This window comes from Molothrus ater, chromosome 6 (assembly GCF_012460135.2).
Source record: "Molothrus ater isolate BHLD 08-10-18 breed brown headed cowbird chromosome 6, BPBGC_Mater_1.1, whole genome shotgun sequence".
NCBI lineage: Eukaryota > Metazoa > Chordata > Aves > Passeriformes > Icteridae > Molothrus > Molothrus ater.
In genome coordinates, this window is record NC_050483.2 from 42,135,653 (window position 1) to 42,158,790 (window position 23,138).

The following is a 23,138-nucleotide window of genomic DNA, read 5'->3' on the forward strand; positions in this document are numbered from 1 at the left end:
GAAAAAATAATAATATAAATCCCATAAAAAATCTTTCAGAGGAAGGAATAAAAAGGGTTCCTGCCAGAGAGAAATTTTATTGAAAGTTATTATAATACCTATCTTTAGTTTTATGGCCTTTAATACAGGCCAAGTAATTTCAAAGCTGGGATTCTTTAGAAATGAAATACATATTTTAAAATAGTATAGTGTGACTTATTATTTTTAATATAGAATTTAGCTAATATAGGGAAGAGAAAAATATTTTCTCTCTCATGTTCTTTCCAATGAAAACACAAACATCATTTCCATCACAGCATATGGAGAAGTTTCATTACTATCCTTTTGCCTGTACATAAGAATGTTTAGCATTTACTATCCCTAGATCACTGGGCAGACACTAAAGCATTAATCCACTTACTTTCCCTGGGGCCAGTGGGTGTGTATAATGAGAACCATTTCAAAAATGAGGAAAAGTGACCAGAAATGGGGTCGTGTTTTTGCTAACTGCCTCACAGTGAGCTGTTTCTGATGTGAAGAAATTATCTTAGTGGATCGATTTCCAGGGTCTCTGCTCAGTAGCCTCTCCTGTCTCGTGGAACCAGCAAGTTTAATAAACATCCAGTGAAAATTCCCAGCTCCAGGAGGGTCTTGAAAGGTACAAATTCCTGTTACAAGAAGTAATGGCCTTCTGGATGTTTTGTTGACCCTGTTCCTGTGGTCAGGAATTTGCTGTTCTTTCTCACTGAAATAGCTTTATTCCTTTGGGATGATTCAGATGTTGGTATCTGAGCGGAAGGTGTATGGAAAACCAATATGTGGTGGGACTAGAAAATCAGTTAGTGATGAATTGTGATGGAAAGTACTGAGATTAAAAATACAAGATAGGAAATGGCAAGACAGATTAGTGTACTTATCTTTTCTGTGGTTTGTAGAGATCTCGTTAATGACCTTGACTTAAATCTTACACCACTTCCAGAGGTTTTTTTCTTTTTCTAACCCTCATTTTTATGCACACAAAATCAACAGGATGGAATAAAGAGCAATCACCAAGCAAAAAAAAAATAGAATATCAGGTGAAATAGTAAGTAATAGAGATGGAGAGGAAAGATGGAGATTAATTGATAAAATCATGTATGGAACCAGTCATGAAAAAGTGCAAATAGAGGTTGAAGTTGACAGGGTTGATTAGTATTGCACATCACATATTTGCATTTTGTCTGAGTCTGGCTTACTGTGCCCTTCTCTGCTCAGAACCAACACAAGCTGCAAGAGGATTTTATAGCAGGAAATCGAGTACACATATCAGAGTGCAGCATAAATGTGTTGCATATACTACCTTAACTTGCTTATGAGAAGGGAAATTGAACAGGAAAGGAACAAGGGCCAGGCTTCATGACTTTTCAGTTTGTGGTACAGGGACTTCCCAAACTAGATATAAGGTAATTAATAGGTCTGGAAGGATGTTTTGACCCTCAGTTTGGCTGATCACTTCCAAAATGCTCTAAACTTTTATTATCTACCAGCGTCCTGTTGCAAGGAGGTGTCCAGTTAAAAAAAAAATGCCTTGTTACCTTCCTGGTTTCATATGATGCCCCTAATAAGCAAGAGGGAAAAATAGTTATAAAGGAACTCCTTATTCTTTACAAATACTAAATCACATTGTCAGTTCAATTGGATGTGATTCCATGTTAATGTTGCATGAAGCCTTTAGATCTGAGCAAGTAAGTGGGTAATCAAATAGGTATAGCAGCTGATAAGTGACAACAACACATTGTCATCATTTTTATGTTTATTTCCTACTGGAGCAAATCATCACTGTTTTTCTATGAGAAGTGTGAATTGTCAGGTGTTCAACTAAGACCAAAATCCACATGATCTAAATTTAACCTGGAAAGCAAAACCAATTGCCAGGGGTTTAGCACTGTCTGAGCAAGGTCTTCTAGTAGTGATAGGTAGTTAATTCTTTATTCACAGTACTGTCCTTAATTTATTCTTTATTCACAGTGCCATCCTTACCCTTAGACAACTACAGTATGAATCTCCAGTTTCTATAACTACATTTCCCCTGCTTAAAAATTTCTAGCAGTATAGCCTTGTTTACTAAATTGTACTAAATTACTTTACATTGGTGCAATTAAAAACTAATATCTTTTTACCCAGGGACAGCTGCATTTCAGTGTTGGAGGATGTGATTACTGTATTAGTTATAAAGTTTCTGGGGATAAATAATACTTTCTAAAATATATGTGACAGGACTAGGAGAATTTAAAAAAGTAAATTTCTTTATTTCAGTTTTGTGCATTCCTCCTTTCTTGTTCCCTTACTGAGCAGACAAAATTTTAAAGACAGCTTGTCTTAAGAGAAGTCAGCAAGATTTCAATAGAATTCTTCCACTTTCTATGACTAAAAGAAGATCTTAAAAAAATTACCTTGACATGTAAGGCAGGAACATATTACCTTCAGTTCCTTTTAATCTTGACTCCCCATGGAAGCAAGATTGTAGAAGTATTTAATGAAAGTATTTAAGAATGAAACTACTGCAAGATAGCATTCCACAAAACATTGCCAAATGTCCATGCTGGGTATGACTAACGCATAAAATACTTCATGACTGGCTTTTTCACAGATACTCTATTTTTATAATTTTTACACGGAACTGACCTCTCCTGTTTTTCTTTCTTGGCTCAATCTAAGCCACTGAAATCTAGACTGAAGGATCATTAGGTTCAATCTGATCTTTCTGACTGACTTCTTGGTTCTCTTTTTTCCCCCTTATCTCAAATACAGAGACGGGGAGGGTAAGGAACTTCTAGCAGGGATCAGAGGTATTTCATAGTGCTGGGAGCACACGAGGCTGAAGAAAGGGCAGAGTCCTCAGAACTCTTTTGTAAAGGGAAGAAGGAACATGTTGGAGGCAGCCATAGCAGATATAAAAATGTAAAGGAGACCTTATTTAAAGCTGGAGAGTCTTTATCAGGGATAAGGATTTGAAAGTCTTGTTGAGATGTGAGATTCCCAGAAATATTCACCTAGAGTACTGAAGTGCAGCTGTCCTGCTCCCGAGTTCAGCAATGCTTCCTGCCTGGTGAGGAGAATTTCAGTTGTTTTGTTTCAGGAGTCTCCCACTGATCCTACTGCTTGGCAGAATAGGCAGCTCTCTGCAAGGAAGAGCTGTTAAGGGAGACAGTTTCACCAGAAGCCGTAGTTGAGCCAATGCTGCTGAGCTGGGGTAATTTTGTATTGTGCACAGGAACATTACAACCTGTGTCCAGAGGCTGCCACAGGCTCTCCCTAATGGTCTGCATTACTAATTCAACTAATTGCAGCAATTACAGGCAGGAGATGCTGCTGGGAAGAGACACCAGTACACGTCTCTCTCTAACATGCTGCAGTACATGCTGCTCATTAATTAGAGCAGTACACACACAGAAAGAAAAAATATAAAAAATGAAAACTAAAAAAAAAAAGAAGAAAATATCCCCAGCTGGAAATGCAAAGGAATGTGATGAAACCTGTAATGTTTGTGAATGGTTACACTTTGGTTTAACCCTTTCAGAATCAGACTTTACATCTGGTCAGCCTAGTTGCATCCACATCCCTGTTCACTTGCTAAGCAAGGAGATGAGGTTGCATGTTGGGCATACCTGACACATGCAACAGTTCCTCATCATGCAACCAGTGAGTTGCACAGATATTTACTGTCTGGGTCAACACCATATTCCCAGCCCAAGAGGTGCATTAACAGAGCAGGAATTATGTCTGCCTCAGGGTGGTGCATCAGGCACAGCAAAGAGTCCTACTAGCTGAGCAGTGTGTATTATCTAGGTCTATACTGTATATTTCCTTTGCAGAAAGCATGTTCAGTCTGAGCATGCCTCACATGGTAAGTCTCTCAGGAAGTGCCTTCTGGCTGGCCCTACATGATACTGGTATTTATGGAGGAGCCCAGCCTCCTCCCAGCAGACACATCTACAGTGGCTGTTGAGGGCAGTTTGCCAGCCAAGCAGGCTTTGCAGCCCACTGTACCTCGTTCAACAGCACCAGTGTGATCCCCTTGCTGCCCTAAACAGCCCAGCAGGTGCACAGCACCTGTGCACACCTGAAATATTCAGCAGCACAGGATAGGCACTGTTACTCCGACAGGAGACCAACTCAGTAGGGGACACATTTACACGGGCATATATGGAGTGCTTGGTACAACTTAAATAATTTAAAAGTTAGATTTGTGAAACCTCTTTTTTTTCCCTTGGATATTTAGCTGCCTCTGTAATAGCTTCTTGATTTACAAATATCTTACTTTTGTTTTCTTTTGTTCCTTTGCTTCACATGCCAGACAACAGATGACATCGTTTCATCAGCTGAATGTTCCAGTGATGATGAAGATTTCATTGACTGTGAACCCAGTACAGGTAAGTCAGGTCAGTCGTGTTTTGCTTGCTTTCTGATTTCATTTGCAAAAAACAATGCATACATATATTTTATATGTGTGTGAATGTATACATATATAATTATATATGTATATATATGTGTGTATATGTGTATATATACGCACTCTTGTATATATACACTGTATATAAAATAAGAAACTATACAGCCAAGCATCAGATCCCATGGACTTGGCAACAGCAAAACACCAATATGTAGTCACTATTTGCTTTATATAAAGTTGTTCGCATGGAGAGGCAAACTTTCTGAAAGTGATTCCAGCTAATAGTTCACATATTTCTAGATGTTACTTTACTAACACTTTAAGAAAAAAAAAATCAATATGGAGTGTGACAAATAATGAAGATTTATGAAGTGGAGAGGGTGAACATTTGAAAACAGAAGAGAAAAGTGAAATAAAAATAAGTTATTAGCGATGTTTAATCTTTCTTAATACTCTGAAGATGTATGTTAAGGGATACATTTGTCCATGGGATTTTGAGTACAGTTAACATGGTAATGTGTTTATACTAATTTTGTTTCCTGTGACCCCAAAGAAATTGGGGAGCACCAAAACATAGTTTTAACTTAACAAAATTAGTAGTAATTCTTGCCTTGTTATCTGCAGTGATGCTTCAAAATGTATCCATTAAAGAGTCAGAAGGACTGGCCATGTGGAACTGACTCAACTTCTCCCTTTCAGATACATTTTGATAAATTTATGGCTTTTCTTTCTGGTGAGATATTTTATGTGGTATCCAGCAGGCAACTGCAGTCTACTTTATTTCTTACAGGCTTTTTCAAGTCTTCTTTTTTGAGGCTTGCCATGAGTTAAGCATTTCTATAATAGAGAACAGACATCATCGAATTTCTGTGTACATTTAAAAGAGAAAGAGGAATTTTGGTTAGAATTTTTGTCTTTCAAAGTGAAACATATAAATAGTTTGAGGGGGTCCTTTCATTTGGCTTTGTTTTGTTTGTTTTTGCTTTGTTTTATTTGGGATGATGGGGGTTTTTTTCTTACAAAAAATACCAAGAAAGTATTACAAATGTTCTGTTTCTAATTTCCTGAAGCCATTTGAGTAATACAATAATAACATAAAAATTCACCCAAGGCTAGTGCTTTCACATTTCTTTTCAATTTGTCATGGTGTACCTGCATCAAGTAGAACTTGGTCTTGCTGTAACCTGAGATTGGCATTGCATTGTAGCTGGGAACTTCCACCCATACTCTTGACTGCCCTCTGATGACAGTGAAGGCAGTGACACAGACTGTTGGTAACAGGTACCTCAGCCTACTTCCCATCTCTTTTTTCACAGATTTCTATGAATTTTTCTACTCCCCATCTGGAGGAAAATCAGTCAAAATATAACTAGATTGTGAAGTAAAAAAGCAAACAATGGGGGTACTGAGAGTTTAAATAAAAATAGTAATAAAATGCCAGCACAGTGATTGTAATGAAAGTGAGGCACGAAATTAATAGGACCATGGACACAAGGGCAAAGTTATTGCAACTGATATGCAAATAAATGAAGTCACTTCATTAAAGCTCCACTAACATGTAAAGACTTCTTTTTTTGAATTTATATTCTGATTGTCATGTATTTCAATTGAAGGACAAAAGGATGTCTTTATCAGACTCCTCTTGTAAATTTTTCTTTAAAAAATCACAATAACTGCAGCAGCTGGAAATTGTAAGAGAAATACTTTCAGCTTGTGCTGCCAGTGGAAAAATCAAAGTTGGAGTAGAAATTTGGTAAAACAGCATGTTTAGCATGAAATTTCATAGTGCTGTACAGCAACATTTCCAGACTAAAAATACCTCCTTCCTGACACAGTTAGAAATCTAATGCTACAAACAGGTACAAACTGGATTTGTAAAAATTACTTGCTTTTGAAAATCCTGCTAAGCATTACAGTTGGCAGATAGAAGTGCCTACAGACGTTTGAATATCTGCTGTGCAAAATAATATGATTCTCTGAAAATCTGCTGAAGGTTCTCTTCTAAACTACCAGACATTATTGTAAATTTCCCCAGTTTCTTTCATTGCACCCTACTCCTCCTGCATAGGAGGGTAGACCACATAAGCCACTGAAATCTGATTCTTTTCTAGGGAATTACTATGACATTGAGAATAAAAGTTAGCTTGATTATATGTAAAAATAAGTCTCCCAGATGGTCTTTGCTGATGAAATCTGCACTTCCAGATTTTGAGTTCTTCTGCTCTCAGAGGTGCTGGTGTACAGAATTGCCAGAAGGAGGAGGAATAAGCAGGTCCTTTTTGCATAAACTTAACTCATTCCATCGTAATAAGAAGGAAAAGCAGCAGGTTTATGGGGCTTCTCATTTTCTTTGTCTATCTTATTGTCTGCATTCTCAGTGCATAGTGTCTGCCATACAGGCAGTATCAAAGCACTCACTCAGCCCATTCTGCTCTGGAGCACTAAAGCAATCTGAGCCAGCTTATCAAAATCCAGTAGTGCTGGCTTGGCTGAGCAGATATGTTTGCCTTTACACTTCACCAGCCAAGTCAGAATTCTGGCCACATGCCAAGATCTCGTATTTAAATATGTACATTGTGGAGAGAAAAGATCCAGATTATCTTGCTTGTGTTTTCTAGCGTGTGGCTTCAGATTTTTTTTTTAAACTTATTTTTGGGTTTTTTTTTAATTGGGCTCATTTGAAATTGCTTCATCCTTTTCTGTTGACAGGTCGCTGCCTTCTGCCTTGCCTGATCCCTTTTACAGCAGACTGAAAATTAAATGACCTAACCCAGCACAGTCTTCTTTTTGTTGCTCTGATAATGTGTAGCTTTTAAAGCTCTTGAGTTTCTGCCAAATTTGGCCTTCTATCACCCTCAGTGCCATGGTCTAGTAATGTAAAGGTTACTGAACTCACTGCTGCAGCTGTGAGATATGATACACATCACTATGAACCTGCTGTGCAATAGCCAAGACAAGGGCAGCAGAAAATATTTCCCTGCAGATCAGAAGTTTTCAGATTTTATATGGGTCAGAATCAAATCCCAGTATCTTGAGATATTACTTTGGTCTTGGTCCTTGGAATCAGAGGCAGTACTCTATGTAGAGTCCTTTTGAAGCCTTTGTTTTTGGTGTACTCTGAGGCTGAAAATCATGTCCTCTTTGAGACTAAATACCATGTGAGGACCATTTGGCAGGGTCTTACTGCCACTTAACTCTTATTGACAGTTGAATCTAAGACCTGAATCTCATGTGCATACAATCTGTGTCTGAACACTTGCATCTCTTTCAAAAAAGACAGTGTGAATGTGATTCCCTAGCTCTGGTCTCTTCAGGATTCTCCAGGCTGGCTTGAAATACTATAGCAGGCTGGCTTAGACTTTGTGACCCCCTTCCAAAAGTGATTTCTTGTGGAACTTTGGTAGAAAAACTTCATTTAAAAAAACAGGAGCTGTCACTGGACTTGTTCTGACCGAGGTAGCTTGCAGACACCACCTGTAGACACGAATGTATACATAAGGAATTATTCTAAGTGACAGCAATGACAGCTGTGGATCTGAAACCCCCCTGTATTTTATGTAATGCAAAAGAAACCAGTTCAGGGACAGAAATTGCCCCCTGTTCATCTTATTGCAGACAAGCCTAGATACCCTTAGATCTCTAGATCCCTGGAAGACTTAATCTAAATGATACAGGGGGCAAAAAACCTGTTTATCTGCCCTGAAGAAACATTTGCTTAACAGTCAAGAGAAGATCCTCTTTTATCTCTATGAAAATGTTGCTTGTCCCAGTACACAGCCAAAAACCTTCTTTTTTCTGTGCCAAAACAGATGCTTTTTCTCTGGTATGAGTTCAGGACTGTCTTCTGGCCTGCTCCAAGGAGATCTGAGGCTCAAATATTCAAGTTCCTCAAAATTGAAGCCAAGGTTCTGAGTCTGTGCTTCTGAGCACAGCTCTGTGGTGGTTTTTTGGTTGCTCATCTGCTTTCAGAGAATGTAAGATTTGTAAGGAAAACATCTTTTCTGACAAGGAATGACTAGGAAGCACTGTGAAGAAAGAGCATTTATCTCTTTTCAGTGAAATGAGGAGCACCCTTACAATCTGATCTTACTGAGACTTCAAAGCCTTGAGGATGATAATTATGCTTTCCTGACAGCTGTTGCTGTCTCCTCACACCATTGCCCTCATTCCTGTTAAGGATGTCCAATAGTGGAGCTCTGGCACCAGGCAGGTTGGATGCTGGTGGCCAAGCAGCTGGTTGGAATCATAGCCCAAGCTGCTCCTTGGACTACTCAAAACAGTGAGACTCAAACACTCACCAATTAGCCTGAAGCCCACAATACAGCCTCTTGAAATGGTCTGTAGGGCTTAATGCTTGTTCCCAGGCTCGACACATCCTGTGTTTCTTCCCTGATGTAGTTGCCAGTTTTCCCTTCCTATCAGCCCATCAATTTCCAATCTGATTTTCTTTCCCCAGGGAAATTTACTCTGTGTTTCCCAAAAGGCTTCATATATGTTAAGGCTGTCATTGTTTAATCAGACTAGTAAGCCTTTCTGATGGGGGACTGGACACAGCAGTAGATATGCCAGAATCTACAGTTCCTTGCATTGGAAGTTTTGTACGCTTACTCACACACAGGAGGCACGTATCCAACAGATATGCCCTCTGTATCTATAATTTACTGGCCTGTAGCCATCCACCTGCAGCCTGCCTGGGTCAGAGATTGATTTGCAGAAAACAAGCATAATCTGTCTTCCAAACAGCTGGCACAGTACAAAAACCAATATGTTGGAAGTGAAGACTCCACTGAAGAAACCAAAAGAAGTGTTGATTTGGCTGTTGTCTGCCATAACTGCATCAACCTTCCTGAAGGACCCAGGGAATTTTCACTGCTCTAACTGGAACACTCCCCACAATCCAGTGCTCAGTTACCCACAGTCTTTCCCTCTGACAAGCAGGAATGCTTCCCCATTTCTCATGTTGTGAGTAAGAAATGGCCTTTAAAGTTGTGTGCATGCCTCTGAGTACTCAGAGAAATAGACTTCCAATCTCATAAGCTGAATACCATATGGACCTGAAGGTTCATCCACAACACTTCCCAGGTGTAATAGAATCACTTGTTTGGTGGAATTTCCTAGCTACAATCTTACAGCCAAAACAAAATCAAATGAGTTTTACAATCATGCAGATGACTTACAGGAAGTTTTGTTTTCTTTTTCGTTTTGTGTTTCCTTTTTTTTTTTTACATTAGGAATACTGAGATTGATTTTCAGCATATTGGTCTTTCTATCTATGTAAGGTCCAAAGGCCCCACCCATGAGGATATTTTATCTATATATGCACTATATATATATACAGTGTGCATATATATCTATATGCTAAAGTAATAAATGACCAATATCAGCAGTAGTCCCTATCATCCAATCACATGTTTACACAGAAATTCATGCCTTCATCTAACCCTGGCATCCGCTGGTGTGGACAGATGCATGATATTGTTATTTCTTGGTGAACAAAGCACGTTAATTTCTTTTTTTTGTTAGATTTTTTCTGTCTTCCTTATTTTTATTTCTTTGATTTTAATTGATAATTTCATCTACCAATTAGCCTTGGGGTAGGGTGGGGCAGGGAGAACAAAAAAATTATACAGGTATATCCATCGATATATACACACCTACTCCGTGTATATATAGATAGATATATACATTGTATATATTTGAAGAACATTTTCTGTCGTTTCACCTCATCTTGTGCCGCATGAATTTTTGGTGATTGATATTTTAGTTTCTTTTATATTTCTTTCCTTTTCAGTTTTTTTTTTTGGCTCGTAATCGTGCCATACTGCTATTTTTTAATTTTTAAAATCATCGCTGTACTTCTCAATTTATATTTTTGGAGTTCTTCCAACAAAATAATGGTTTCATCATCTCAAGAATGAGATATAGATCTGCAAACCAATAAAGGCAACAAAATCTTTTCTTGCCATCCTCAAGAAATTCACATTTTTGGATATCCCAAGAAAGTTGTGTTTAAAAGAATGAAGAGTATTACCCCTCCTTTATTTTTATTTTCCTACTTTTTTAAACTTCTGCAAAGTCTCTATCCTGCTTTTCCCCTTTCCCTTTTTTTTTCAATTGAGTTCAGAGAAAAAAACACCCAGAAGGGAAAAAACCCTCCCCTTTACCCTGCATATTCCCAGGAAAAACTCTTCCAATGTAAAGAGCCCTAGAAACTGCAGATGGCATAAAAAGAATTTTATTGCAATGCAGAGTGTCTGTTGTATCTTTTATTTCTGGGTCAGTGCAAGATCATTTTTCTGGCATGCTGTAGTTTAGCTGATGTAACTAACCATGGCCTTCATTAACTGGTGCATGGGCTGTGATGACACCATCGTATGTTCCATCAGAGCTACGCATTCAGGCTAACTGAGCAAGTCTGTAGTGTATGATTTGGGGGCGGGTATTCTTTTGATTTTTTTATTATTTATATTATAATTTATTCTTTTTGGAAGAGTTATGCTAGTACCCTTGGCTGCTTCTTGCAGCCTCGGAGTTATAGATCTACTTTTTTTAATGGGGTTTCTTTGCTTTTTTTTTAATTTCTCAGTAGTGATTTTGCGTCTTGTTTGTGTCCATCTGTCTTGTCACTGTGTCTTGGAGTCCATTGGTCCAGTGTTGTTATGTGATTCTGTTCTCTGTTTGTAAGCTGGTGTTTAGCTCCTCGGCGCTCTGTCATCCCTCATCCCCTTCCCTTCCCCTCTTCCCTTCCTCACCTACCCGAGGGAGGTCCACAAAGAGGCACCAAGCTTTGAATGATGTTCTGAGTGTCTCCCCGAGGCTTCAGGATGGATGTTTCAAGGTGTCTGCAGAGCTTCATAAGACCAAGTTTGCAGCTGTTCTGTTCTCAATAGTTTTCAAACTCTGTTATCATTTCACTCCTAGAAGTGGTTTGCTGGCATAATGCTAAAGTGATTTCTTATACAGCTTCTTAACGGATTTGTGCCTACATGCTGATGTGTTAGAGTAAGAATTCCTGCTATCTGTGCTTTAGGCACCAGACAATGGGATGTACCTAGGACTTTTTATAAAAGGCAGTCTTGGAAAAGGAATATCACTGTGCACGTGCAGATGAAAGGATACCTTTGTGAGTGTATTTTTAAAATCCACAGTTCATAGTTTGTTTGTAGTTAGCAGAAAAAAGTCTAGGATTTATCTAGGATTTCTAAGAGTAGTGTGTCTTCACTCTGTAGGGCCAGTCTTCTGTCTGTCAGTGTGTGATCTCTGCCTCTTACTGATGCTGGTGAAAACTGGCTTGCTGATGTTTACTTGTATAACTTGAACACAATTCTGGAATCGCATCTGGGGTGTCTTCTGCCATATGCATCATAAATGTGCAATAATGCGTAAAGCAGAGGAAAACAAGCTGAGTTTTCAAAGCATCTGCCTAGACTAGAAATACTGTTTAGAAAAAAATATAGTTTGGCTTGTCCAGTGGTTCATTTCCTGGTACCTTAATTCAGTTCTTTGTGAATGTACTAGGCACATTAATGGCACAGGAAGCTTCAGTGCATTAGGATACATCAGCTGGCATCAGTGGATCAGCTCAGTTAGTGGAGGAAAAGGCAGACAGTTTTTGTGCAGATAATGTTCACATCATCACAAAAAGCATACTTACACATACTTTTAGCCTAGCTAAAATTCCAGCTTTTTTGTAGGAATTAGTTTGTTCTGAAGAGAAGACATTGAAATCTGTGAACTTTTCTCACAGGACCATGATATAATATCTTTTTAGGCTAAGAGCTACCGGAAGAGGGAAGTGATGGGATATGTTCAGGTTTCCAACATGGAATTATTTAGTTAGTTCATTTAGCTTACCCAAGGTATGTTTTCTGTACTTACAGAGATAAAAAGATCACTTTTCTTTCACCAGTGGGAACCAATGATTTATGTTCAGTTTAGTTTTCTTAATTCTTACATAATCTGAGAAAAATTACTGAGTGTAATTATTACAACAGAAAATGAATCAATATTTAAAGCTGGCTTGGTTTAGATTCTAGATCTCACGTGTTTTTCATAACCAGTAATTCCTACTGAATCTAAAGCTTTTTCTTGGCATTCCCTTAAGTAAAGCAACTGCTTATAAAATTATATTGTAATCAACAAGCTTGTAGTTTTGTGTAATACTGCCCTCTGGCAGAGAGACCAGGACAGTCATGTTACAACGCAAACAGCAAAAGAAACCAATTTTGTAGAACAAGTGGCAGGTTATTGGTGCAGAACAATTGGAATTTTAGCCCCCTGCATCATGAAGTTCAGGGTAACCTTCAGACTGGAGCAATGTGAGGATCAAGTGTCCGGGCATCAGGACAGTAACCTCCAGGCTGTGATAAAGCTTGTGTCCTACTGAATGGTGACTTCTGTTTGCCTTATGTAGCCTCTGCTATGCCTGTGACCAGCCTTCTGCAGGGACCAGCCTTCTGCAGGGGCAAGGGGCTCACTCAAGCTCAGGCAATGCTGTGAGAGATCCCACTGTACTCTGTTTTATCCCAGTAAGGTTATAGATGGATATCTGGTACTAGAAATAGTTAGTTCTTTTTTTTGTTTTCTGTCTTAGGGCAGGCTGCTGGCTTCAGCTTTTGTGATATTTGTCACTGAGCAAAGGGAAGAGCTGAGAATTCAGTTAAGCCAAGAATGAAAAGCCTGAACTATGGTGTAGCATTCCCAATTCTACTCTTGATTCCTTCTGTGACTGTGTGTGTATATTGTTCATTTGCCTACCTGTAAGGCAGGGTAAATGAAATACTTGTAGCTGAATGAGGTAAAGATGAGTGGAAAGGAGATTTAATTACTGTTTTAATGGACTTTGATATTCAGGTGCAAATTGCTGTTCAACACCCCAAAATGGTTCTGTACTGCTACCTACCAGAAATGTGCAAATAAACTGTGTTATTGTTAAGGTTTTAGTACTATATGCTATCTTCACTTGCTGTGAGAAGTAATATTATCAGATATTTTTATAAAGTTGGTATAATTCCTACTCTGCTAATGCAGAGAGAATAAAGTGAGGGATACAAAAGTCAAGTATTTTAATCTCAGGGATCATTGGTGTGACATTATTTTCATTAAATATCATTTTTGCCTCTAGAATGAACACATGCATTGGAATGAACCATGCTCAGGCTACATAAATTAATGTCATGTGTGGACAGCAATATAGAGATCTTAAATATCAGCACTTCCATTGCTTGGACTTGCATGCTCGTACAATTTTGCTTTGAAAACGAAACAGTTTCTCCAGCCTGACTTAGCTGGTGTAAGTTTCCCTGGTTTTTGCATTTAAGATCAGGAAAGATGAGAATCAGCCCCACAGTCTGGCTACCTTGCCCTTGCTGCCTTCCAGTCTTTTTTTAAAGCGTGTTCTCTAAACTCAAAGCCATGTGCACTGTCACATTCTGGCAATCCCTCTAGTGCTGTGCCTATGTTATCAAGCTGACACATGTCTAAAATACTAAGATATGATATTTTCAACCTGCTGTGACTTGCTTTTTGTCCCTGTTAGCTTTGATTTTCAGCTTCATAAAATATATGGTAAAGAAAATAAAAATAGCCAATGACACATTCAGTGGAAGAGAAGAGCTAGCACATGACTCAGAAACAGATTTTGCATCAAAAGCAAATGTTTGTTTATTAGAACCTTAAATGTCTATAGCCACTGATTAGTTACCTTTAAACAAGAAGAAAGTACCTGATTTCTGAAAGATAATAATGTCTGTTAGAAAGAAGTCATGTTGAGTGTTTACAGATACTAGGGACAGGGATAGGCTTTTGCTTCTAGAGGTTTTTCTTATAAATTTCTTTTGGACATCATGCCTAGACCCAAGGATGCCTTATGTACTAGAAGTTCAAAGTTACTGACGTTCACATGAACTGTAACACCTAGAATAATGCCTCAGTAAAGCAGGAAAACCTCTTCTATTTTCCACCCAAGTAAATCATGAGAAACCAAAGTTCATAATTACATTAAAGGGATTACTTTGTCTTCATTCTGCCTCTCTGTTTCAGTTCCAATTTTTTATTAACAAGTTGTAGAAATCAGTGCTTTCTCCCAAATGTAAGAAGGGGGCATCCCAGTTCCTAGGGGACATCAAGTGTAGTATTTCTTTAATACCACTCAGCTTAAATATTCTGTAAGGCACAGAAGACAAAGCCCATATTAGAAATTAGGAAATTAGATCTAGAAGCAAAAAAAAACGAAAACAAAAATAAATCAGACTGGCTTGATTTGAAATCTCAGATGTTTACTAGTTTGAGAACCCATTTGATCTTTGCACTAACAAATACGTTATTAAAACCTTGCAAAAGACCCACCACCAAGGACCTTCTTTTTGTACTTCTGCAGAGTCTCATAAAAACTAAAGTTCTTTGGTCCCAGGGGGTGGTGTTATAAGGATCATCAGCTCCTCTTTTTACATTCAAGAGCAACTACAACTATTTTACAAAGTTGCAAAATCTCAACATTAGCTTGGTTTAGAGCAACAAGAAAATGCCCCAAACTTTATCTCCACTGGTTTCCCTCCACCTCAGTGTCAGAACAATAAATGTCAGAGTTATTCAAAAAGGGGGAAAGATTTCTCTGTCTTTGAGGGACAGCAGAAATGCAAAGCAATTTTAGCAATTTTGAGCTTTTTTTTTTATATATATATGTCCGTAATTCAGGATTTTTCCCTAATACTGAAACCAGTATGACTGATTTTAGATATTAGTTTTAGCACCTACTGATTTCACTGCTGAAATCTTGGGGAGTTCATAAATTTCGTATTTGACCGATGAAAAGAGCAAAAGTAGTCCTGTAAATTGTTATGGTTATTTTCTAATGCATCAAAATAAAATTTCATTCTCTTCTTCTGACCTCTGTCCATTCAGTAACAAGTCCACTGTGGAGTGCCTGGAGATGTGTATTTCCTCTAGAATCCATGGTTCTCCTGTATGTTAATTTTTTCAGTGCTAAGACCGGGATGATAAATATACTGCAAAACGTGCACACACACTCCCTCTCTCTCTGTACATGCATGTATATTTATACATTTGTTAATGCCATGTTTATGTTCTGGCTAAAAGAAGCACTTTAGGGACCTGAAATAGTAGAATAAACTTGTTTAGGAGCTTTATAAGCAAATGTGGAACAAATAGATTGAATCTTGCCTTATCCTCTTTCTCATGCGCCTGTTATGTTTTTTTAGTTCAGGTCCTTGGCTTTTGTATACCTCAGGAAGCTGCTAGTACATCCCATCATTTTGGGGGAGGTGTTTTGTGAGTGAGGGCATGTGTGACTCAGGTTTGAGATCTGGGAACAGTCAGAACCAGAGGATCCCTGTCACGCATCTGAACTCACAGCAGGGAGGTGTCTTTGGTGAGGTTCTGAATCATTTACCTCTGCCAGGCTTCTGGGGACTCTCAGAGACCTGTGGAGAGGATTAAAAAGGTTTGACAGCTGGAGAGAAAGTCAGTGAAGTGGGAGTATGTATGTATCTGAAATAAAATAAAGTGCTCTTTTGTTCAGTAAACTGGCCATACTACCTGATCTGCCTTTATTCCCAGAGTTGATGGGTGGCATTCCCTGGAACACTGTGGATCATATGCACTCCACTGGTGGGAGGCTCCTCCTTGGCACTGGGGCTGTTCTTACACAGATCAGAGATTTTTCCACCATGCACCCAAAAATCTCCTCTGCCCCTTTGGTGTGGGGGTGCAAACCTGGCCTCAGCAAAGCACCTGCTGCTTTTGCAAATGGCCTGTTGTTTGAGTCTTTAACCTTTAACATTTCAGTCTCTCACACCCTTTACTTCACATGCTTAAGCATGCCAAGTAAGCCCCAAAGGAATTCAGAGACTGAAAATTAGTTGAATATATTCACACCTTAGGTTTTTTTTAGTAAAAAATGAAAATTTGGTGCTTTCAAAATACTGTAGGGACTCCATCTAGTCTCTTCTGAGCTGTCTGTGTCATATCCAAAACAAGAAAATGTTCCTTGACCCCCAAAATGCTGAGTTTGATTATTTTTTTGCATTTTGAAATTGGTCTTTTAAAAACAGTGAAAATTGCATTCTAACAAAATCTCTAATTATGAAACAAAGTGAACTTAAGTTTTGAAATATTTTATGGGAACTTCTTTTGTCCCCCCACTTCATTTGTCTCCTTTTTTGATTTCTGAAAATATGACTACTAAACTTCACCTGTAAATAACTGTGGGGCTTCTTGCAGTTCTTTTCAGTTTTTCAATTTCTTTTCTCCCCCATTAGGTTCCCCAGAATATTAAACCATAGTTTCCTGCATAGGAAACATCTGTCACTAGCTCTGTAGGAATTACATTAGAAGACTAAGCTCTTTGATTACATTTATCAAAGGAGTTGAGCCAGTATATTTCAAAATGTTCAGTTGTTTTGTTCACAGCTTTTCATTGTATTTTGAATAGCAATGGTAAAGTCCACCCCTGAAGCTGAGTGATCTTTCCCACATATGCTGTTTTCCAAATCCATCATTTTTCCCTTGGAAAAAAAAAAAGGCAAACAAAAATGATTTTGAGAGACAGGAAAAAAGTCTCTTTCACTGAGATGATATTTTTAGAAGCAGATGGCAAAACAAACTGCAGATGTTGTGCCTGCAGCACCTCTATTCTAATAACGGGATTGTTGAAAGATGAAAGCAGCCATTTGTGTGTCTAACTCACTCTGTTAGTAATTCTTCCTCCATGCAAGAAGAGCGGGGAATCCTGGTACAGCAGTTTTCCCCCTATCTTGCCTCCTCTGGAAAGGATTTACACAGTTCTCTGCTGAAGACTGAGTGTTCTGTTAGTGCTGTCTACAGCAAACACAAAGATGTGATAGCATAGGAAAAATGAATCCCAATCATCTATATGTCATTTACTATTGTTCCAGTAGATTTTTTTATTCTCTTGGTGACTTTTTTTCTTTTGCCTCTCAGATGACCTTTCCTTCCTGATGACAAGCTGCAAGTTTTCTGTTGGCCTGTCTCATAGGTGGCAAGTGTCCAAACACAAGCTGCCAATTCAGATAGTTTGAGAAACTCCTAAGACCTGCCAAGCTTGGCATGCCTCATGTAAGAACACTATATTCACATGAAATGTTTAAAGTATTCTGAAGAACTGGAACAGTTTTGTTTCTTTTCCACAACCAAATTTGCTTACATTTCATTAAAGCTAATTAATTAGGAGTCTAAACAGCAAGTCAGGTCAAAGCCATTTGGACTACTGCAGTAGCAGACATTTTGTGAAGGCCCAGATTTTTGAAGATCTTCAGAATATCAATTACTATTGATACCTATGGATTTTGCCTTAAAATCCCTATACAAGCAATATTGTTTATTGTATTTTATTGGCATTTAATCTCAGAAGCCAGCTGCACATTCAAGATGCTTATTTTAAATTAATTTTAATAGATATATCCTTGAGATATATCCTTGGCTGCAAATGTGAGTGTCCAATAGCCCCAACATTTTATAGTTATATTGGTATGATTTTTCTAGCAGCTAAGGGGAGCTTTGTGGATATTAGAGCAGTTGAGCATTTGCTTCTAGGATCTAAATTTTAGATTTATACACTGACAAGAGATAGTCAATCCTTTTGTAGACCGAGCCCTTAAGGTTTAGCTGAATGACAGAACTTGAAATTAGACCTTTTGGAGTCTTACTTCTTTCAGTTTCCAACCTTAGTTAATATCTCCTCTACTTTTAAACAAAAGTTGTATTTTGATCCTTCAGATTTCTCAAATCTTCAGACAGATACACACAGCAGGAGGTCATTTTTCTGGGGATCTAGCCATGTTAGAGCAATGACAGCTTTTACTCTGTGTGTCATATTACATCAATTTTCTAATTCAGGGGAGATTTCAGCAAGTACAAACCAAGATGATGAAGCTATCTACAGTGAAGGCAAAGATTTTAGACATCAGCTTCAAGCAATGATTGTTGTTCCTTGTTGAACAGTAGTTCTTCATTGTTTTTCTCTTTTGCATTGTCTTGTGCTATTCTATTCTGGTAATGAAATGCACAGAACTATACACATAATTTCAGGGGTAGTGCTGACAAAGCTGAGTAGAGAGGCACTGTTATCTCTCTGCTCCATTACAGTGCCGCCTCTGCTTATACAGTGCCAGGGTTCTGAATGTAGCTGGGGAGCTTAATAAGCATAGGGAACTGGTGTGGAGGAAGGAGATTCTTTGCAAGAAAGGATTAAGGAATGGCAAATGCAGTTTCCTTTTATAAAACCCAATAAATTTGAGCTTTATGTCTCTGACTGGAGCACTGAGACAGGTGCTGGAAATAGAAAGCAAAGAAAAAGAAAAAAATATATATAAAGGGTTATATATAGTAAATATATATGAAAACCCGTAAGTATTGTTCAGTTAGATAATATTATTACAGATTTCAGATAGTTCTAGCAAATATCTTAGATGTGAAAACAGAGTGCTGGTAATATCCTGTCCCCAGGAGATAGACTGCATTGTCATATTTTAGGTTTCTCTGATTCCACTCTAAGAAATGATGCACGTGCTGTACCTCTCATTTACTGCTAATGTAAGTTAGCAATAATGCATATAAGCACTATCAGTGTAAAACTGCTGCAGGTGAGTAGAAAATCATGCTCTTAAGTTTCAGAAGTAGGATTGTTTGCCAGAGCTGAACATTAGATCAGAAAGAGTGGATTAGGTAATTCATAGCATATACAGAAAAAAACCCCAAGTGTATGTACGAGGAATTCCTGGGAGACTACATTTGGTAATAGGCTTCAATTTCCAAAAGCATAACTTTTCTGCTGCATTCCTCACTTGTTTTATAACTCTCTTCCAAAGCTTTTGTCCCCAGCATTTGTGAACAGGATATTGATTTTTCTTTTAGGAAAGGAAAGAGTCAGCACTTGGATGTCTAAAGCAGTTTGGAATTTGGATGCAAATTAAATACTTTCATAGTAAAAAAAATGAAAAAAATTTTGTGTAGATTCCTGTATATATGCATATGCCTGCATATTTGCTAATTACATTAACCATATGGCTGGAAAAACTGGCAGCCTGATGAGATGTTGAGTGACTTGGGATTAATGAAAGTAGAAAGTATTTAGCAGTTTATCGTATTAGGGCTTTTGTACAGTTATATGTGGAAAAAATCACTATATAGAGTTAGCTAGACCTTAAATCACAGACTGGAAAAAAAGTCCAGATGATTTAACAGAGAGGAGAGACTTTAGCTGGAGCATTTCAAAGCTCAGCTGTCAAATACAACAGCTTGTTTTCATAAGGTGCGTATCATCTACATTTTTTACTGTATTTCATTACAACGCTTTACTTTATTCTACACTGTTTGCATACATAAGGAATGCCTGTTGATTTTCTGAGATCAGGCAGTTTCTGACTTTCACTCACTTTTTTGAGCCCAGCTGGTGCATCTGTATTCTGCACATTAATATTCTTGAAGGGAGCAGGGATAAACCTTCCTTTTGCTTTTTTCTGTCCTTAAAGTAAGACAGAAAAAAGCATTTTTATATGCTTCCATTTTAATTTCTGCACTTGATAATGTTATGGATCTTCTTGATCTTATCTAACAGAGCACCCAGCCCTTTATGCCAGGTAAGGTGTTTGACCAGAAATGCACTGTTACTACTTCAGTGGCATTGTTTATCTCAGATTTGAAATGTGTTCTGCAGGTATTTAAAAGAAGCTTTTCAGACCTTTAGTAAGAGTGATGAATGCTGTTGTCTGCTTTTCATAAATACAATAATCAGAGACGTTTAAAGGATCCTTCCTGAGGTGTCTCACTAACAAGCTTTAGTTGAGCAAAACATGGAGCAGTGCAGGGAGACAATTATTTGTAGGGCATGCAACAGTTGCAGAGGTGGAAGAGGATAAACTATTGCTGGGTTTAAAAGAAGAATCGTATTAATAAAGGAGAGGAAATGTTTCTAAATAAAATTGGTTTTTTCATTATGAAAAGCCATATTTGTTTAAGCAAAAGGAATAATTTCACCCATAGCTATACCTGAATGCCATAGATGAGCAAACAGAAAGAATTTTCTCCTCTTCCCTGATCTGTGTGTTTGGTTTCAGAGATCAGTCTGCTGACTTTTAAGGTTTTTTGTCCTGATGGTCCCTGTAAATTCCATGCAGTCCTGGGGTTAGGGAATGGGTTCCAATCTGTCCCTCACTTTCCCTGTGGAGTCATTTATCCATGTTCAATTTTAAAGTTCAGTCCGTCCTATTTCTGTATGATCACGGAAGGCAATAGGGTAGCTACAAGATTGCCAAGTACATACCTTAACCTACAGTCTTTCCTGTTGAGTGGTAATGAAAGGAGACCTGAACTCATCTCTCAGATCCCTAACTTAGGTTGGCAGCAAGTTGGAATGAAGAATGTCTTTAGAGTTGGAAGACGTTATTTATCACGTTGGAAAATCATCCAATGAGACATAATGAGCAGGAAACACCATGGCAGAGTTTTGAAGTGGAATGTATTTTTTTAAGAGAAAGGTGAAGGTGAGGAAAGAGCAGAAGTGAAGTGTTTTGTCCAGTTAACTCCATGTTATGCTTCCCTACCTATGAAGACAGATCTGTCATCTTATCTCAAAGCTTATTGCTCCTGTGCTGAATTCTGCTCTTTGTAGTTGTACGTTTGAGTTGCCACTTGCTTCCCTTTCTCAGTATTTTTCAACTGAGGTTACCACTACTAAATTACCAGACAATGAAATAAGAAATAATAAGGAATTGTGATGGAGCTATAAGACAGCGATAGCAGCTTATAATTTGGCTTCTGGCATGCTTCCATTTTGATGAATAATTCAATGCCTTGGAAGGTTGGGAAAAGAAACCACTTTGCATTAAACACTTAAATTTACCATGAAAGACTAGCAAGAATCATTTAGGCACTGGAAAAAAACAGGCAAATCTGCCAGTTCTTCTTCAGTAAAATGTTGGTCCATGTGTCTGTTCTCATTTAATGTCCTTTGCAGAAGGCAAGCAACAGGCCCAAGTGTCTATAATGAGCCTTTTGAAGTTGAAACATTTCTTCTAACTTTAAAACAGTGCTGTTCATAAATACCCTAATAAGGCAGTAAATCACAGGGCAATAAAGTTAAAATTTGAACACCTTTTTGTTTCATTCACAAAGTTCAAAGCTGCAAGTTTGCCAATAGCAGAATTGCTCAAATAACGTGTTTGTTCTATTAACATAATGTTTCCAGCTATATCTATTTTTGTGCTTAAGACCATCAATTAGACTAAGAATATGAATAGAAATAATGAATTCATCAGAAAAATAATTCTACATGAGAAAATTTTGTGGCTCATACAGATAAAGGAAATTAGAGTCTATGAGAAAGTAATAGACTTTCCTATTAAAATCTAACCATACAATGTCTTACTTCATAGTGGAGGAAAACCTAATGTGATAAGATTTTTTTAGTCTCTTTTAATTAACTTTCCATCCTATTAGACTTGATCTTCAGTTAACTTTCATTTCACAGGTATTCATGATTTTTATGCTCCTGAGAATTACTAAACCATGAAGCTCAGACATGGTGGTTAATATCTATGCAGTCATTTCTCAGTTGATTGTCTAACAATGACCCTGATATTTAAATGTAAATACTTCAGGTAATACAGTAAGGAATAATATGGAAAACATATTCAAATATATGATTATATATCCCTTTAAATAGCAAAATCCACAGCAGTCTTGCTTGCCCTGGTCTATGAATATTAACTGTTGGTTAAAAAAAAGAAAAATACACACCATACTCCCAGATATCCCCCATCCCCCTTCTCCATCCATTTTGAAAGGTAGTGCTTAAACTTCTCTAACAAAGAAAACAAGCTTTTGGGATGGTGGGATATACATTATCATGGTGTGAAGATTAGGGAGAAAGAATGCCAAGGCCTCCCAGCTTACAAATGAGGTAAGCCGAATTAATCAATAGCAAAAAGCAGTCATCCTGAATTTTTGTTCAAAAAGTCTGTATGGACCTGAAGAATTCTGGTGTCAATCTTTATTTTTGGACATGTTGGCTTAACTTGTGATTCTGAAATAGATACAATTATCATAGTATAGAATCGTAGAATTGTTTGGGTGAGGAGGGACCTCAAATATCTAGTTCCAACCTCTTCACCATGGGCAGGCCCACCTTCCACTAAACCAGGTTGCTCCAACTTGGCCTTGAACATTTCCAGGGATGGGGCTTCTTTGAGAAACCTGTTCCAGTGCCTTACCATCATCAAAATAATCAATTTCTTCCTAATATCTAATTTAAATATACTTTGTTTTATTTTGAAGCTGTTGTCCTATCCACTACATACCTTTATAAAAAGTCCCTCTCCAGCTTTCTTGTAGGCCCCCTTTAGGTACTGGAAAAAGGTGCTGTAAGGTGTCCCTGGAGCCTTCTCTTCTCCAGGCTGAAGAGCCCCAGATCTTTCAGCCTGTCTTCACAGGAAATAAGCTCCAGCCCTCAGCTCCATGACCATCCTCTGGACTTGCTCTCACATGTCCTTCTTATGTTGGGGGCCCCAGATACTAATATCATCAATACTAAAATAAGTTAACTTTTGGAATGAGATCTGTTTCTCTTCTAATCCAATCTTTTATGAAAACAGAGCAAATACCCTTTCCAGCCACTTCCTTGCTGTAATGCAACCTCTGATAAACAGCTTAAAGCGTTGGCTTCTGAATCACAGTAGAATTTATTCCAGTC

At 38.0% G+C, this 23,138-nt stretch overlaps 1 protein-coding gene across 24 annotated transcripts in view; it reads left to right on the forward strand.

Moving 5' to 3' along the window:
• NRXN3 (neurexin 3) overlaps nt 1-23,138 on the forward strand; it is a 966,298-nt gene that overhangs the window by 923,861 nt on the left and 19,299 nt on the right. For 18 of the 24 annotated variants that reach the window (XR_008508437.1, XM_054515101.1, XM_054515100.1 and 15 more), the window contains one exon: nt 4,316-4,391. Coding sequence is in view for 22 of the 24 variants with exons in the window: in XM_054515101.1 (XP_054371076.1) it covers nt 4,316-4,391 (76 nt within the window). In the remaining 2 variants the exon portion in view is untranslated. Of the gene's footprint in view, nt 1-4,315; nt 4,401-23,138 lie in introns of all 24 variants that reach the window. The other 6 variants (XR_008508436.1, XM_054515094.1, XM_054515099.1 and 3 more) reach the window with 1 other exon arrangement.